This window comes from Cucurbita moschata, unplaced genomic scaffold (assembly GCF_002738365.1).
Source record: "Cucurbita moschata cultivar Rifu unplaced genomic scaffold, Cmos_1.0 Cmo_Scf00008, whole genome shotgun sequence".
Lineage (NCBI taxonomy): Eukaryota > Viridiplantae > Streptophyta > Magnoliopsida > Cucurbitales > Cucurbitaceae > Cucurbita > Cucurbita moschata.
This window is the reverse complement of record NW_019268524.1, coordinates 1,185,156-1,197,543: the sequence shown is the minus strand read 5'-3', so window position 1 is coordinate 1,197,543 and position 12,388 is coordinate 1,185,156. Positions and strand designations below refer to the sequence as shown.

At 41.3% G+C, this 12,388-nt stretch overlaps 5 protein-coding genes across 5 annotated transcripts; 2 read left to right on the top strand and 3 right to left on the bottom strand.

Moving 5' to 3' along the window:
• Nucleotides 1-860: 860 nt before the first annotated feature.
• LOC111445851 lies at nt 861-2,360 on the top strand. Its single transcript, XM_023084365.1, has one exon. It carries the CDS (start codon nt 1,065-1,067, stop codon nt 2,136-2,138), a length of 1,074 nt encoding a protein of 357 aa, XP_022940133.1. The 5' UTR covers nt 861-1,064; the 3' UTR covers nt 2,139-2,360.
• Nucleotides 2,361-2,423: 63 nt separating this feature from the next.
• LOC111445852 (LIM domain-containing protein WLIM1-like) lies at nt 2,424-3,627 on the bottom strand. The gene is made up of 5 exons (XM_023084366.1): nt 3,353-3,627; nt 3,081-3,177; nt 2,968-3,005; nt 2,812-2,901; nt 2,424-2,744 (listed from the first exon to the last, which is right to left on the bottom strand). The coding sequence occupies exons 1-5, from the start codon at nt 3,485-3,487 to the stop codon at nt 2,571-2,573; spliced, it is 534 nt and encodes a 177-aa protein (XP_022940134.1). The 5' UTR covers nt 3,488-3,627; the 3' UTR covers nt 2,424-2,570.
• A 1,179-nt stretch (nt 3,628-4,806) lies between these two features.
• On the top strand, nt 4,807-5,719 carry LOC111446521. The gene is made up of 2 exons (XM_023085365.1): nt 4,807-5,294; nt 5,411-5,719. The coding sequence occupies exons 1-2, from the start codon at nt 4,925-4,927 to the stop codon at nt 5,473-5,475; spliced, it is 435 nt and encodes a 144-aa protein (XP_022941133.1). The 5' UTR covers nt 4,807-4,924; the 3' UTR covers nt 5,476-5,719.
• Nucleotides 5,720-7,707: 1,988 nt separating this feature from the next.
• Nucleotides 7,708-9,660, bottom strand: LOC111446221 (increased DNA methylation 1-like). Its single transcript, XM_023084938.1, has one exon. It carries the CDS (start codon nt 9,658-9,660, stop codon nt 7,708-7,710), a length of 1,953 nt encoding a protein of 650 aa, XP_022940706.1.
• Nucleotides 9,661-10,042: 382 nt separating this feature from the next.
• On the bottom strand, nt 10,043-12,352 carry LOC111446434 (mitochondrial outer membrane protein porin 2-like). The gene is made up of 6 exons (XM_023085251.1): nt 12,161-12,352; nt 11,988-12,055; nt 11,315-11,425; nt 11,147-11,233; nt 10,830-11,038; nt 10,043-10,556 (listed from the first exon to the last, which is right to left on the bottom strand). Exons 1-6 carry the CDS (start codon nt 12,210-12,212, stop codon nt 10,250-10,252), a joined length of 834 nt encoding a protein of 277 aa, XP_022941019.1. The 5' UTR covers nt 12,213-12,352; the 3' UTR covers nt 10,043-10,249.
• Between the last annotated feature and the right edge of the window lie 36 nt (nt 12,353-12,388).

Genomic DNA, 12,388 nt, shown 5'->3' with positions numbered 1-12,388 from the left:
CAGAATCATAACTCACGTTTTTATATTTCAAATTAAGTGGTTTTTGTATCAAAAAAAAAAAAAGTGTTACATTTCTGCTCCATGAGGTGATGGGCAGAACAGAACAGAACATTCGTCTGTGAACTCCAAAGGACACACTGTGAAGGAGAGACAGTTGTTGATAAACTGGCTGTTGCTTGTCTGTTATTCCTGATTATGGACTGCCTTGGTTCTATTTTATTTTTATAATCCATTCAATTTCTTTACTTTTTTTTTTTTAATAATTTAAAATAACATCTCTGCACATTTTAAGAATGTAAGGTTGACGGCGACATGTAACAGAAAAAGCTACAAATGATATCAAAACCAAAAATAGAACCATGTGCTAGCGAAAAGGCGGAACCCAAAGAGATGAGTTATATAAGGTATCCTCAAAATCAATCTATTGTTATCTCTCGTTAAAAAAAGAAAAGAAAAGAGGTGAAAAAGTGAAAAAGGTTAAAAAGAGGATGTGGATAGGTGGGTTAATCCCAATGGCAATAGATAAAATAGGCATCCAATTTTGAAGCTCAATGCTTTGCGTGATCCTCTGGAGTGAAGCCGTAATGACACTAAACTCCGATCCACCAACCGCAGCCAACTCGACCAAAGCTCGCACTAAAGTACAAGCAAAGCAAGCAAAGAAACAAAGGAAGGCGCCGTTTCCAACGCCCCCACACCACCCTCCCTCCCTCCTTTACCCCTTTCTGTTTTGCATGTCCCCCAACCAAGCCAATCCTGATACATGGATCCACGCATGGCAGCCACTCACCCCCCTAACCATCCCCCTCTCTCTCTCATTGTCATTGGTGCCCCTCCCAACCTCACCCTCAGCCCATTGATTCTTCCATTGGATATGCGTTGGCCTTCCCACATGTCTCCTTTTCTCTTCTCCTTTCCTCCACGTACACTTCCACCTGTCCCTTTCTCCCCCCTTTTTGCTTCATCTTCCCCTTCCCCTTATTCCCCTATTCCTCACTTCACCCACCCTTTCCATTCCCTTAACTTCCTTTTCTCTCCCCCTCTCTCTCCGCCCCACCGCCACCATGATCAAGACCCTCCCTCCCTACACCTCCACTGACAAGACGGCCGAGATCATGTCCAAATACCGGCCGATTGCCCCCAAGCCCGACTCCCCCACCGCCTTTCAATCTCACAACATTCCCCACTCTGCCTTCCTTACTAATGTATGGCCGCACTTGCAGGCCAGGCCCACTCGGACCCGTAAGCGGGGTCGTTCTACACCCATTTCGCCTCACCCCTTGAAGCGATCCAGGACTACCCCTTCCGCTTTGTCTCTTCACGCCTTTTCCTCTTCTTCTTTACTTCCTCGCCTTTCTATTGCAGCTCTTAACGGCGGCGCTGCTGGGTTTGAAGATACGCATGTGGGTTCTAATCTGGTGACGCTTCCGCTTCTTCCTTGTGGTCCGCCGTCTTCTATTTCTGAGGAAAACTGCCGCGGCTCTGAGATTAATTTTATTATGTCGTTTGATGATGAGAAGGGGTTGGAATTGAATAGTGCTGCAGTTTCTGAAATTCCCAAAGAGAAGGATCTGTTGCAGCAACTTCAAGCGCCGGTGTCCACTTGCAACGTTATAACGCCGCACCCTGTTCGACCTGTTGGTTCGATCATCCTCGTTGGGTGCATCAATAAAACCCAAACCGCGAGCCACTCAACCACTCCTCAGCCGCCGAAGAACCCAGATGAAGTGGAAAAGGAGGTTGAATCGGAGGTGTTACCAGCGGTTATATCGGACTCGAACAACAAAGTGAGAATGGCGAATTCTGCCTACAAGGAGATGGTCGGGCAGCCAGAGTGCCCATGGCTGGAGTCGATGGTGAAAGGAGACGAACGACGCCTCAAAGGGAGAAGAATCGGCGGCGAAGTGATGCTCCAACTCTCCGACGCGGCGGCGGTTCCCCATTCCTCTAATGGGTTCTCTTGTTGGGTCAGGATCGATTGGGGAAACGGCGGCGGAAAGAAAAATTCCATCACCGCCTATTGCGATGTCGTGAAACTTTCCTGCGCGTCTCGAGACTACCTCTTCACGTGGAGGTTCCACACTCAAAAAACAAAACATATCAATGATGCTTCCAATCCCATTTGTATAAATATTTGATAATCAAATCTAAATGTACAAAGAACAAGAAGAACAAAAAAGAGCCTCAGCCATAGCCATAGCCTTAGCTCTACTTAGTTTTGTGACTTTGTTGCCTCTGAACCACATCTAGAAATTACGTAATCCGTAAATGTTTATGTATATTTTAGTGTCGAATTACAAGAGGGTCATATAGCCATAAAGAAACCGTAAATGTTTATGTATATTTTAGCTTTAGTTTTATTAGCTTGTTTGAATTCAACAACCAAAGCGGAAAACAAGAGAGACCCACACGATAACTTCATCTGTTTTTAACATAACGTTCAAATTTCAATGCAATTACAGCAAAAAGGGAGCTTTGTGCTAAAGGTCAGGTAAAGGAACAGCAGAAAAACGGGAACAAAAAGGAAGACAGCTGAAAATATGCAAAAGGGTCTGTGAATGCGTGGTTCTTTAATGGTTTGCCTCAAGCTGGCTCAGGTCTCCTTTTTCTTTGATGAGCTGAGTGTGGTGATGTTTGCAGTAGAGTCGGCCTTCGTGTGCGATGTAATTTGATGGGCTGATTGTACATCCGCCATGGCAGCACTTGAAGCAGCTCTTGTGGTACGAGGTTCCATCCACTAAAACCTGAGAAACAAAGCTTCAAATGATGTTCTGAATCCACAATTATTCGTCCATTTCAGCTCACGTTTACCTTCTCGGTCGGATAAACAGTGTTGTTACAGCCAAGGCACTTGTCTTTGGTGCCGACAAACATGCTTGCAACCCTGGTCGCCGCTGGTTTCTGTCAAATGATGTTCAGTAATCACTTACAATAACAGAGTAAAACAGAGTAATTAATTAGGTGCACCTCAGAATCAGCTGGCTTCTTCCCAATCTTCGGTGTTCCTAAAATCACAAGATAGAACGAATGTTGGTTTGAGATTAGTGATGGAATACCAACTTAGTTTCTTTTCTTAATACCTTCGAAGCTTTTGGCTAAGCTTCCTGTTCTTTTAAAGAGCTGATCGAAGTGTGGGCGGCAATACAGAACCCCTTCAAACGAATTGTAATTGCTCAACTGCAAATCAGATCCGTTAATCAGTGAATCGTTGAATTCAAATTCATCCATAGCCCACTGAAATTGAGCTGATCTGAGAGCCCATTTCAAGAAATCGAAATGAATGTAGCAGCCCAATTAAGAATTAAGTTCATGGATAGATGAGAGTTGAAATGAACGAGGTATGATTGATTACCTTGAGGGTTCCTTTGCAGTGGTGGCAGCGGAAGCAAGCTTTGTGGAAGACGCGATTGTCGGCAGTGAGCTTGTCGACCAAATAGACAGTCTTGTCGCAAGCCATGCACTTCTGGGTGGTTCCTGCGAAGGCCATGGCTGTGGGTAAATGGGTGGTTGAGTAACTCAGAGGCAGAGAAATGTGAGTGAATTGTGAGTCAGCGGAAGAGGAAGACAATGTGCAGGAGATAAGGAAGGGGAAAGGGGCACAGAATGGATTCAAAGATTCAAATGGAGAAATGTTAAGGTTGGAGGGCGTAGATGGTAATCGGTTTGTTTGAATTTGCAAGCTCTCTCTTATCCGAACTAGCTTTACACTCTTACTTTTACGCTTCCTTTTAAGGTTTTCACACCATTGATAGGGAGAGATATCCACACCATATTCAATATGGAGATTATCCACCCCTCTTCAGTGCCCCCACTTTGGGGTTCAGCTTTTTCATGGCCCAGTGTTTGGTTCAAGCCAGCCCACCTGGGATTATCCACCCCCTCTTCGATGCCCAACGTCTTTGTTGGCACACCGCATTGTGTCCACCCCACTTCGGGGCTCAGCTTTCTCATGGCCCAGTGTTTGGTTCAAGCCCACTTGTAACGACCCAAATCTACCACTAGCACATATTATCATCTTTGGGCTTTACTTTTCTTTCAGCTTCCCCTCGAGACTTTAAAACGCATCTACTAGGGGAAGGTTTCCACACCCTTATCCTTATGAATGGTGGATTGTTCTCCTCCACAATCAATGTGGGACATCACACCACCACTAACAGATATTGTTCTTTTTGGGTTTTTCATTTCGACTTTTCCCTCAAGGTTTCCACACCCTTACAAAGAATGTTTCGTTCTCCTCCTTAACCGATGTAGGATCTCACAGTTTCATTCTCTTCTCCAACTGATGTGAGATCTCACACCAACCAGCCACACCTATTTTATATTCTTAAAGTTCACAGGACCTATTAAACATAAATCTAAAGTTCATAAAAATCATACAAGTTCTATCGATGAAGATAAAAAATCATGGGTATATAAGTGAACGACACTATTTTCATTGAAATGAAGTCTTTTGGGGTAAACCAAAGTCATGAGAACGAACAATATCATATCAAGTGAACAGTGTACATTGAGTCATAACGAGTATCAAGATGTACAAAGAAGGATTCGAGCTTTACGTGGGCAGAAATATTGGTGTGAACGAATAGGGAAGGGGCCAAGACAGTTTCAAAATAAGAATTTTATTAAGTTTAATTAAAACTACAAATAAAATTTAATATTACATGTTGGACTTGTTTTATTTTAATCGGTATAGGTTTGCTTGTTGAGGAATTAAAACCTCCTCTTCAAGTTGTACTTCCAATTTATTTAACCAATTTCATACCCATTCTCCCGTCTCTTACAAAGTCAAACAAATCAACAGCCCATTTGAAGATTTTAATTTGACAAAACTAACTGCTTGGATCTGGATTCCATAAATGGTTGTAATGCTCATCATTTCCTTCCATCAATCCACCCAAATAAACCCTTTTCTTCTCCATCACTAATGCCTCAAGAATCGCTGTCCTCTAATGGCAGCCCCCATTGTACTCCAAGGAAGCCCAGAAATGGCCTCAAACCCCACAGCAAAGACAAGAAGAACCCTTACTCCGACCGTGGCCTCGACAAATTCTCTGCTCTTTTAACCGATCTTGAACAGAAAAGGAAGCAAATTTACGCTCGAACTGACCCAGAAAACATTGTTTTGGTCCGTTTTGCTTACAAGAATTCAGATGAGTGTGTTCCTGTGGTTGTGAAACAGAAGGAGAAGAAAGAGGAGAAGCGTGTGAATGATATCAAACCGGCAATAACCCAGAAGCAGGCCGACAAGAAGATCCTCGTACGAGGGAGAACTTTGAGGAAATTGAGGAAACCAGGTTATTATGTTACAGCTATGTTGATTTTGATTCTGGTTTTGTTGTGTGTTTTTGGGAGATCGGTGACGATTATGTGCACTTGTGTGGCTTGGTATCTGGTCCCTGTTTTGAAACAGAGTTCGTCGAGATCAAGAACATCAATGAAACGAAAGGAGTATGCAAGGATTTTGACTCGAAATAAGAAGTGTGAACCACCAATTTGATCTTTGGTTGTGGGTAAGATTGTTTAGTTTGTTGTTTTTGTTTGATGTTTGATGGGGTTGGATTTGAAATTGGATTCGACTTCGATGAACAATGGGTAATGTAAATTAATTAGAGGGGGTAGTTAGGGAGTGAAATGCGTTAATTACAATCACATTTAGCTTCTAATTAAGCTTTATGAACATTAATGATTCTTCTACCAAATGGAAGGTTGGGCGTTGGAGTATGACTTTTTCAATGCTTATTAATGCTTCATAATTAATGCCAAATTTCATTTCATTACTTTATTTTTCCTTTTTATATCAACTTTTACTTCATTTAAATGTGATTCTCGTTCAACCAGCATTTTCCTTTCCGTGGAGGGCTTTTCCTCTTTTTCTTCAAGGTTTTAAAACTCGTGTTAGGGGGAGATATTAAAACGTTTGTCCCCCTTTTTCTACAAGGTTTTAAAACTCATGTGTTAGGGGGAGATATTAAAACGTTTGTCCCCTTTTTCTACAAAGTTTTAAAACTCATGCGTTAGGGGGAGATATTAAAACGTTTGTCCCCCTTTTTCTACAAAGTCTTAAAACTCGTGTTAGGGGGAGATATTAAAACGTTTGTGATACCTTTAAAAGTAATGTTTTGTTTCCCTCTAGGATGTAAGATCTTAGAATTCACCCCCTTGGGTTAAACAATGTTCTCATTGGCACACGGCCCAATAACTAAATCTAATACCATTTGTAACCGCTCTCAAACCCTTTAAGGGTGTTTCTCCATTACTGCTTGGTGATGGACTCTGATACTATGTGTAACAACCTAAACTCTTCAAGGACCAAGCATCGTCACATTACACCTCTTGGGAGGCCAATGTCGTCGTTGGTATCGTCACAATACACCCCTTGGGAACCCAATGTCCTCGTTGGTATCGTCACAATACACCCCTTGGGAACCCAATGTCCTCGTTGGTATCGTCACAATACACCCCTTGGGAACCCAATGTCCTCGTTGGTATCGTCACAATACACCCCTTGGGAACCCAATGTCCTCGTTGGTATCGTCACAATACACCCCTTGGGAACCCAATGTCCTCGTTGGTGTCGTCACAATACACCCCTTGGGGTCCAATGTCCTTATTGGTATTGTCACAACAACTCACTCACTTGATTAGGATGAAAATTAAAAGAATAGGGGAGAGAAAATTAAAAGACTAATATTAGCTAAAAAGTTTTATTGATAACTGTATTTACAATGATAGTTTACTAAACATAGTTTTACTAAATTTTACCGAACATCTATCGTATGAAATATCTTCTACCATATATCTCTACTGTTTTTACGAAATATCTACCATCTGTATATATCTACTGTTTTTACGAAATATCTACCATCTGTATATATCTCAATACCATATATATATCTCTGCTATTTTTATGAAATATCTATTATATAGCTGATTCTAATACCATATATATATCTCTCTGCTATTTTTATGAAATATCTATTATATAGCTGATTCTTATAAAATATCTACCGTATATATCTCTATTAGTTATTTACTATAAATAAGCATCAGGCTCCATCTATTCCTTCGTAACAATTCAAGGTAACAATTCAAGATCGAGAGCTCTTTCAGAGTTTTAAAACGCCTCTGTTAGGGAGACTTTCACGTTTCTACACCTCTTATAACCGAATATTTCTAAAATGCATCCTTCAAGGGCTCTCAAGTGCTAGCATCAGGCTCCATATCCCAACAACTGCCCGCAAGATGACTTGCTCAGAAACCATTCGTAACAGCCAAAGCCCAACGCTCTCTTTAGGGTTTTAAAACGCCTCTGTTAGGGAGAGGTTTCTACACCTCTTATAATGAATGTTTCTAAAATGCATCTTTCAAAGACTTTCAAAGGCTCTCCTTAGGGTTTTAAAACTTTCAAAGGCTTTCCTTAGGGTTTTAAAACACGTCTCTGGAGAAAAGGGAATGTTTTCTCATCTTCCTTCAAGGGCTTCCTTCCACTCCTCAATCGATATGGAATCTCATATCCTTTCAAGGGCTTTCACTCAAGGTCTTTAAACACATATTCTACGAAAAAGGATTCCACATCCCTTATAACAATGTTTCGTTCCTCTCTCCAAGCGAGATAGAACCAATATTTTTATTTATTTTGGTGCGAAGTCCATATACAATTTTCAATTATCTAAAAAAAAAAAATCCAAAAAAAAATCTATAATGGGTTCAATCAAATGCATCTGAAATGGAGCTCCAATCATCGAAAGACATCTGATCAAGGATATCATGCTCTTCAACACTTATATCATGCTCTTCAACACTTGGTGTCGGCCACTTCATTGGACACCATTCCGCATCATTTGAAATCCTCTTCTCTAAATCCTTCTGGCACCTCACCGTGTGCGGAAACCCCAACAATGTGTACTTAGCAAGCTCTAATCTCTCACAACATGTCATCTTCGAGAACCCAAATCTGTCTATCCAAATGTTGAGCGCCTCACCAACAGCCGGCAATGTCAGTGTCTTCACTCCCAATTTCATCAGCTGTCGTTCCAGCTCGTTCATCAATGTGCGACACATCCCATGCCGCCGGTGTCTCAATCGAGTCACAACAAATGGAACTTCAGCCACTTCCTCCCCATAAACTCTCACTGTTGCCACTGTTGTTACTGCGTTTTTTCTCTCCAAAATCACTGTGTAGAATCCTTCAAAGTTCAAGCGTTTCGAGTTTGATCTTCTGCCGAACACAACATCTTCCATCAGCTCGTGGTTCGTGTTGGGATCCTTCAAAGGCCGAAACCCCCCACGCATTACGCCAAGAGCAGTGTTCAGCCTCTTCCTCTGATGCTCAGACATGGTGTCTGTATGTTTCATCAATGTCCATGTGAGATTGCCCTGATTGCCCTGTTCTACACCTACTGGGTTTCGTTTCCATAAAAGCTTCTGCAGACCCATGTGGATATCCTCGCATCTTTTGGTGCAAGACCAGTTTTCTCTATCCATCGCTTGATTTGGGTTACCATCTTCAAGAAATTGAACGCTCCTTGCACATCCAATATGAACATTCTGCTCACATTGAACACATTTGACCAAAGAGGCATCGGGTTGATGATCAGAAACAACCCCATCGAAATTATATGGGACTTGGCCACAAATTTTGCAGCAGCACGATGGGCAGGCCCAATCCCCAAGTGGGATGCCCTTGAAACCGAGGCAGCCGCCATGAAAAGCAGCAGGGCACCGAACGCACAAGATCAACTCGCCCCCAAAATGACAAATGGAACAGATGCTGTCGTTTTTGTCCATACAGAGCGTGGTGGTAGTTTTATTCACCTTTTGATCATTACCTTTTGTCTCGTTCTGATTTTGATTTTGATTTTGATCAATTTGCATTTGGCAGTCCAATAAAGATCGCCCATCTTCCAGAAAGATATTGGCCGCCGGCCTACGTTTTGTACTGCCTGTGTGAGCCTCAAAATTGCTAATAGAGAACACTTCAGAGCAACAATCGCATTTAATAAGGCCTTCATCTGTTATCGATCCCCAAGCCATTAATGGATCGTTCTTCGATGATATTTTGTAATACGCCCGATCTCCCGGCGACACTACGCTCTGATCGATCAAATTAGACAAAGCTATTCGTGGGTGCCGCTGTGAAGTACCTCCAGCCGCTGCCTGCGGAGGCGATGGCGGGGTTTTGATGTTGCCCCAATTTCGCAGCGGCGGCGCTGGTGATTTAACGCATTCCGAGTCTTCCGAGTCGTCATTAGGTTTTTTCAAGAAGGGTGCAGTTTCTTTTCCTTCTCCTTCGGAAACTGTGACGGTAGGCAAGGCGAGGCCGGCGCCGCCTTGATCGATACAGGTTTTGCAGGCGGTTCTGAGAGAAATGTAAACCCTACCGCTCGGGCATTTGTATCGTAACTCTTGCTTAGTTTTCTTCTGAATGTAGTAAATCTTCCATCCCATGGACAGAAGATGACCTAATGCATCCTCCTTGACGGCCGATTTCTTCAGAGTGGTGTTCTTGTCAAGAGCAATCATGTACCAATTGACAACCGCCTCAGGCGCGTACTTCGCTCTGAACAGTCGGTGTCTTGTCGGCACATTGCTTTCGGTTGGAGAAGAATGACCGTCGTTGTGGACATTGCTTCCATCGCTGGTTTCTTCAAAGATTTCCATAGTTTCAAGGATGAGGGTGAAAGATAGTACCAAAGAATCAAGATGAGGGTGACAGATATTAGGGTGAAAATTGCAGAATCATTGTGAAAATGAATTAAAACAAGAAAATATTTTATTAGAACAAGAATCGGTTTAACCCAACTGCCCACTCCACCAGTCTTTATATTATTTTTCTGTTTATTTCTCTCTTATAACTTTTCCCCCAGATATCAGTATATTATTTTAGATTTCATTTTTTCTCTAGAATCTTATGGATTTTTTTTTTTTAATGAAATAATAATAAATTTTATAATATTTTATTCACTTAATTTTTAAAAATTTAAATCTTAATATTATAGTTTTCAGACTAGACCGGTCCATTCGGTAAAAAAAAAAAAGAAAAGAAAACTGCAATTCCACTCTTATCTTTTTCTCCACTCATAAATAAGTGGAAAAGGAAATGTCTGAAACTGTCAAGAATCTATTTAACTATTACACAACAGTAAAAAAAAAGAGATGAGAGCAAAGAATTATGACTACAAAGACAACACAAACCGACATGAACTTACTCATGTTTGAGATTCACCCTTGTATAAATCCTTTTGATATTTCAAGGCTTCAAAAATAGCGCCAACCCAAACTTGGGATAATTTGCCAAAGCATTCGTGTCAAATGCACCAGATATAGTAAGAAAAGACTTCGGTGTCAGCTGGTGCTGCAGAAGAGCCCCGAGATTGCCATGGTTGTTAAGTTTAGCTTTCACAACTGTTTGAGAGTCAACCACATATGAACATCCGACTGTCAATGTATTCTCATTCGTGGAGAACTTTCTGCTGATTTCTCCCACAACCGCTCCCCCATTCAGCTGTTCGAAACGGTGCAAGTATGCCACTCTTACCGAGTCCCCTTTATCGGCCCTGTAATAGAGAGATTGATAAACAATTAAGTGGCTTACTTTAACTCCAAGATGTTTCACATATCAAGTCTTTATGATTCAAAATGATGAATACACCCAGGAGGTTCAAACTTTAAAATAAATGCCATGACTGCTCAGCAATCATCCTGATATTATTACCCATCAATCTTCATGTTGGTCATGTAATAATACAATAAAATTAAAATGCGTGCATCTAGACATCAAACTAATCAAGGCAAAATCACAATGAACAACCCTTAGAACAAGCACTTACAATATTGCTGATACATTGGAATCTGCCTTTGGCACACTCACCCCAGCATTATACTTTGCAAAAAGACCAGAATTTGTTAGATAACTAGCTTCCGCTCCAAAAGCGATGTGGGGTGTCCCAAGGGTTGCTGAAATATCTACTGAAGGAGACTTGTTCAGAGAAAAGGCTGTAGTAAATGTAGCATGCTCATGGAAATGTTGAACCTCCAACTGTAACAGATGAACTTGCAGATATTAAATCTCAAAGGTTGTGAGATTGCAATTTATAGGGGAAATCATAAATATAGATTCATCTCAAGTCTACTTTGAAAACATTACCTTGCCGGAGTTGTAATCTGGGAGCCTCAATGAAGCAATGACATGTGTGGATGGCAGAATATCTGTAACTGTGAGGACTGAGGAGATCTGCATGAATGATACAATGTTGGAAAATCTAAAGAATACACATATAAATCTTATCAGGAAATAAGGACAAAGATCAACTACATTGGATTCGGTGTCAAATTTGAAATCAAGAACAGAGTTCTTATGCTTGTATTGTGCTGCCACATCGCCTGTGTAAAGACCTCCCCTCTTGACCACGGTCGAGTTCAGGCCCTAAAAGAAAACAGAAATTACTTATGTTTCAGTTAAGTCAAGTTCAGACACCCAAATCGATGGCATGTTTTCACTAAGATTCTTGTCAACATCAAAGCAAGTAATAATACTATCAACAATTTTAGTAAATCAGGCTTCCGGATCGCATATAGAATTTCGAGGAAGACACAGCCTAAGGCAACGCTGGCACACAAATGAACCAAAGTTTTCAAGTCGTTTGAAGCAGTAGACCTACATCCTCAAAACTTAATGTGATTCAAAGGAAACCAGGGATGGTTGAGATTTACAAAGGCCTATTCCAAGGTAATAGATAAACAGGAGTTAAACATTTAAATTTATAACTACATAAACATTTTCAGCCATAGCCTTCCAGAAACGCACCATCCATTGATCAAAGTTGTCACTGAAATGAAATAAAGAACTCGTCTAGTCTTCAAGAAGATAAAACAGGACAGCAGAAAAAAAAAAAAAAAAACATATAAACTACAGAATCAAGATGTAAACGATACTGAATCAAACGCGAAGCAGGTCAAGGGCAGAAAAGAAAAGAAAATGATGATACCACTCCAGTGTCGGAAAAGGAGGCGATGGTAAGCTTCTGGTCATTGCTATAGTCCTTGAAAAGTAAGTCTGCAAATCATGGAAGAGTTTTCTAATAGGCTGGCGATAAAGATAATTCCAGTAACCAATGAGATGAAGTTATAGCAGGAGGGGGAAGGAGCATAAGCTTTTTACCTCGGCCTTGCTTGCCTATGTCGGAGAAGAGTCCGGGACCTTTACCGTTCATCTTGCGGGCCTTAGGGTTTAAAGAATTGAAGAGAAATTTCCAGGCGGGTGACGAGAAGCGAGGGTTTTTACAGAGGGGGTGGGAATTTCAAAAACCCTCGCATTCGATTTTTCATATCCCGCGGGGTTTTTGTTCAGCGAGAAAAAGGAAAAGACAAAGGAAAAAGGAAAAACATA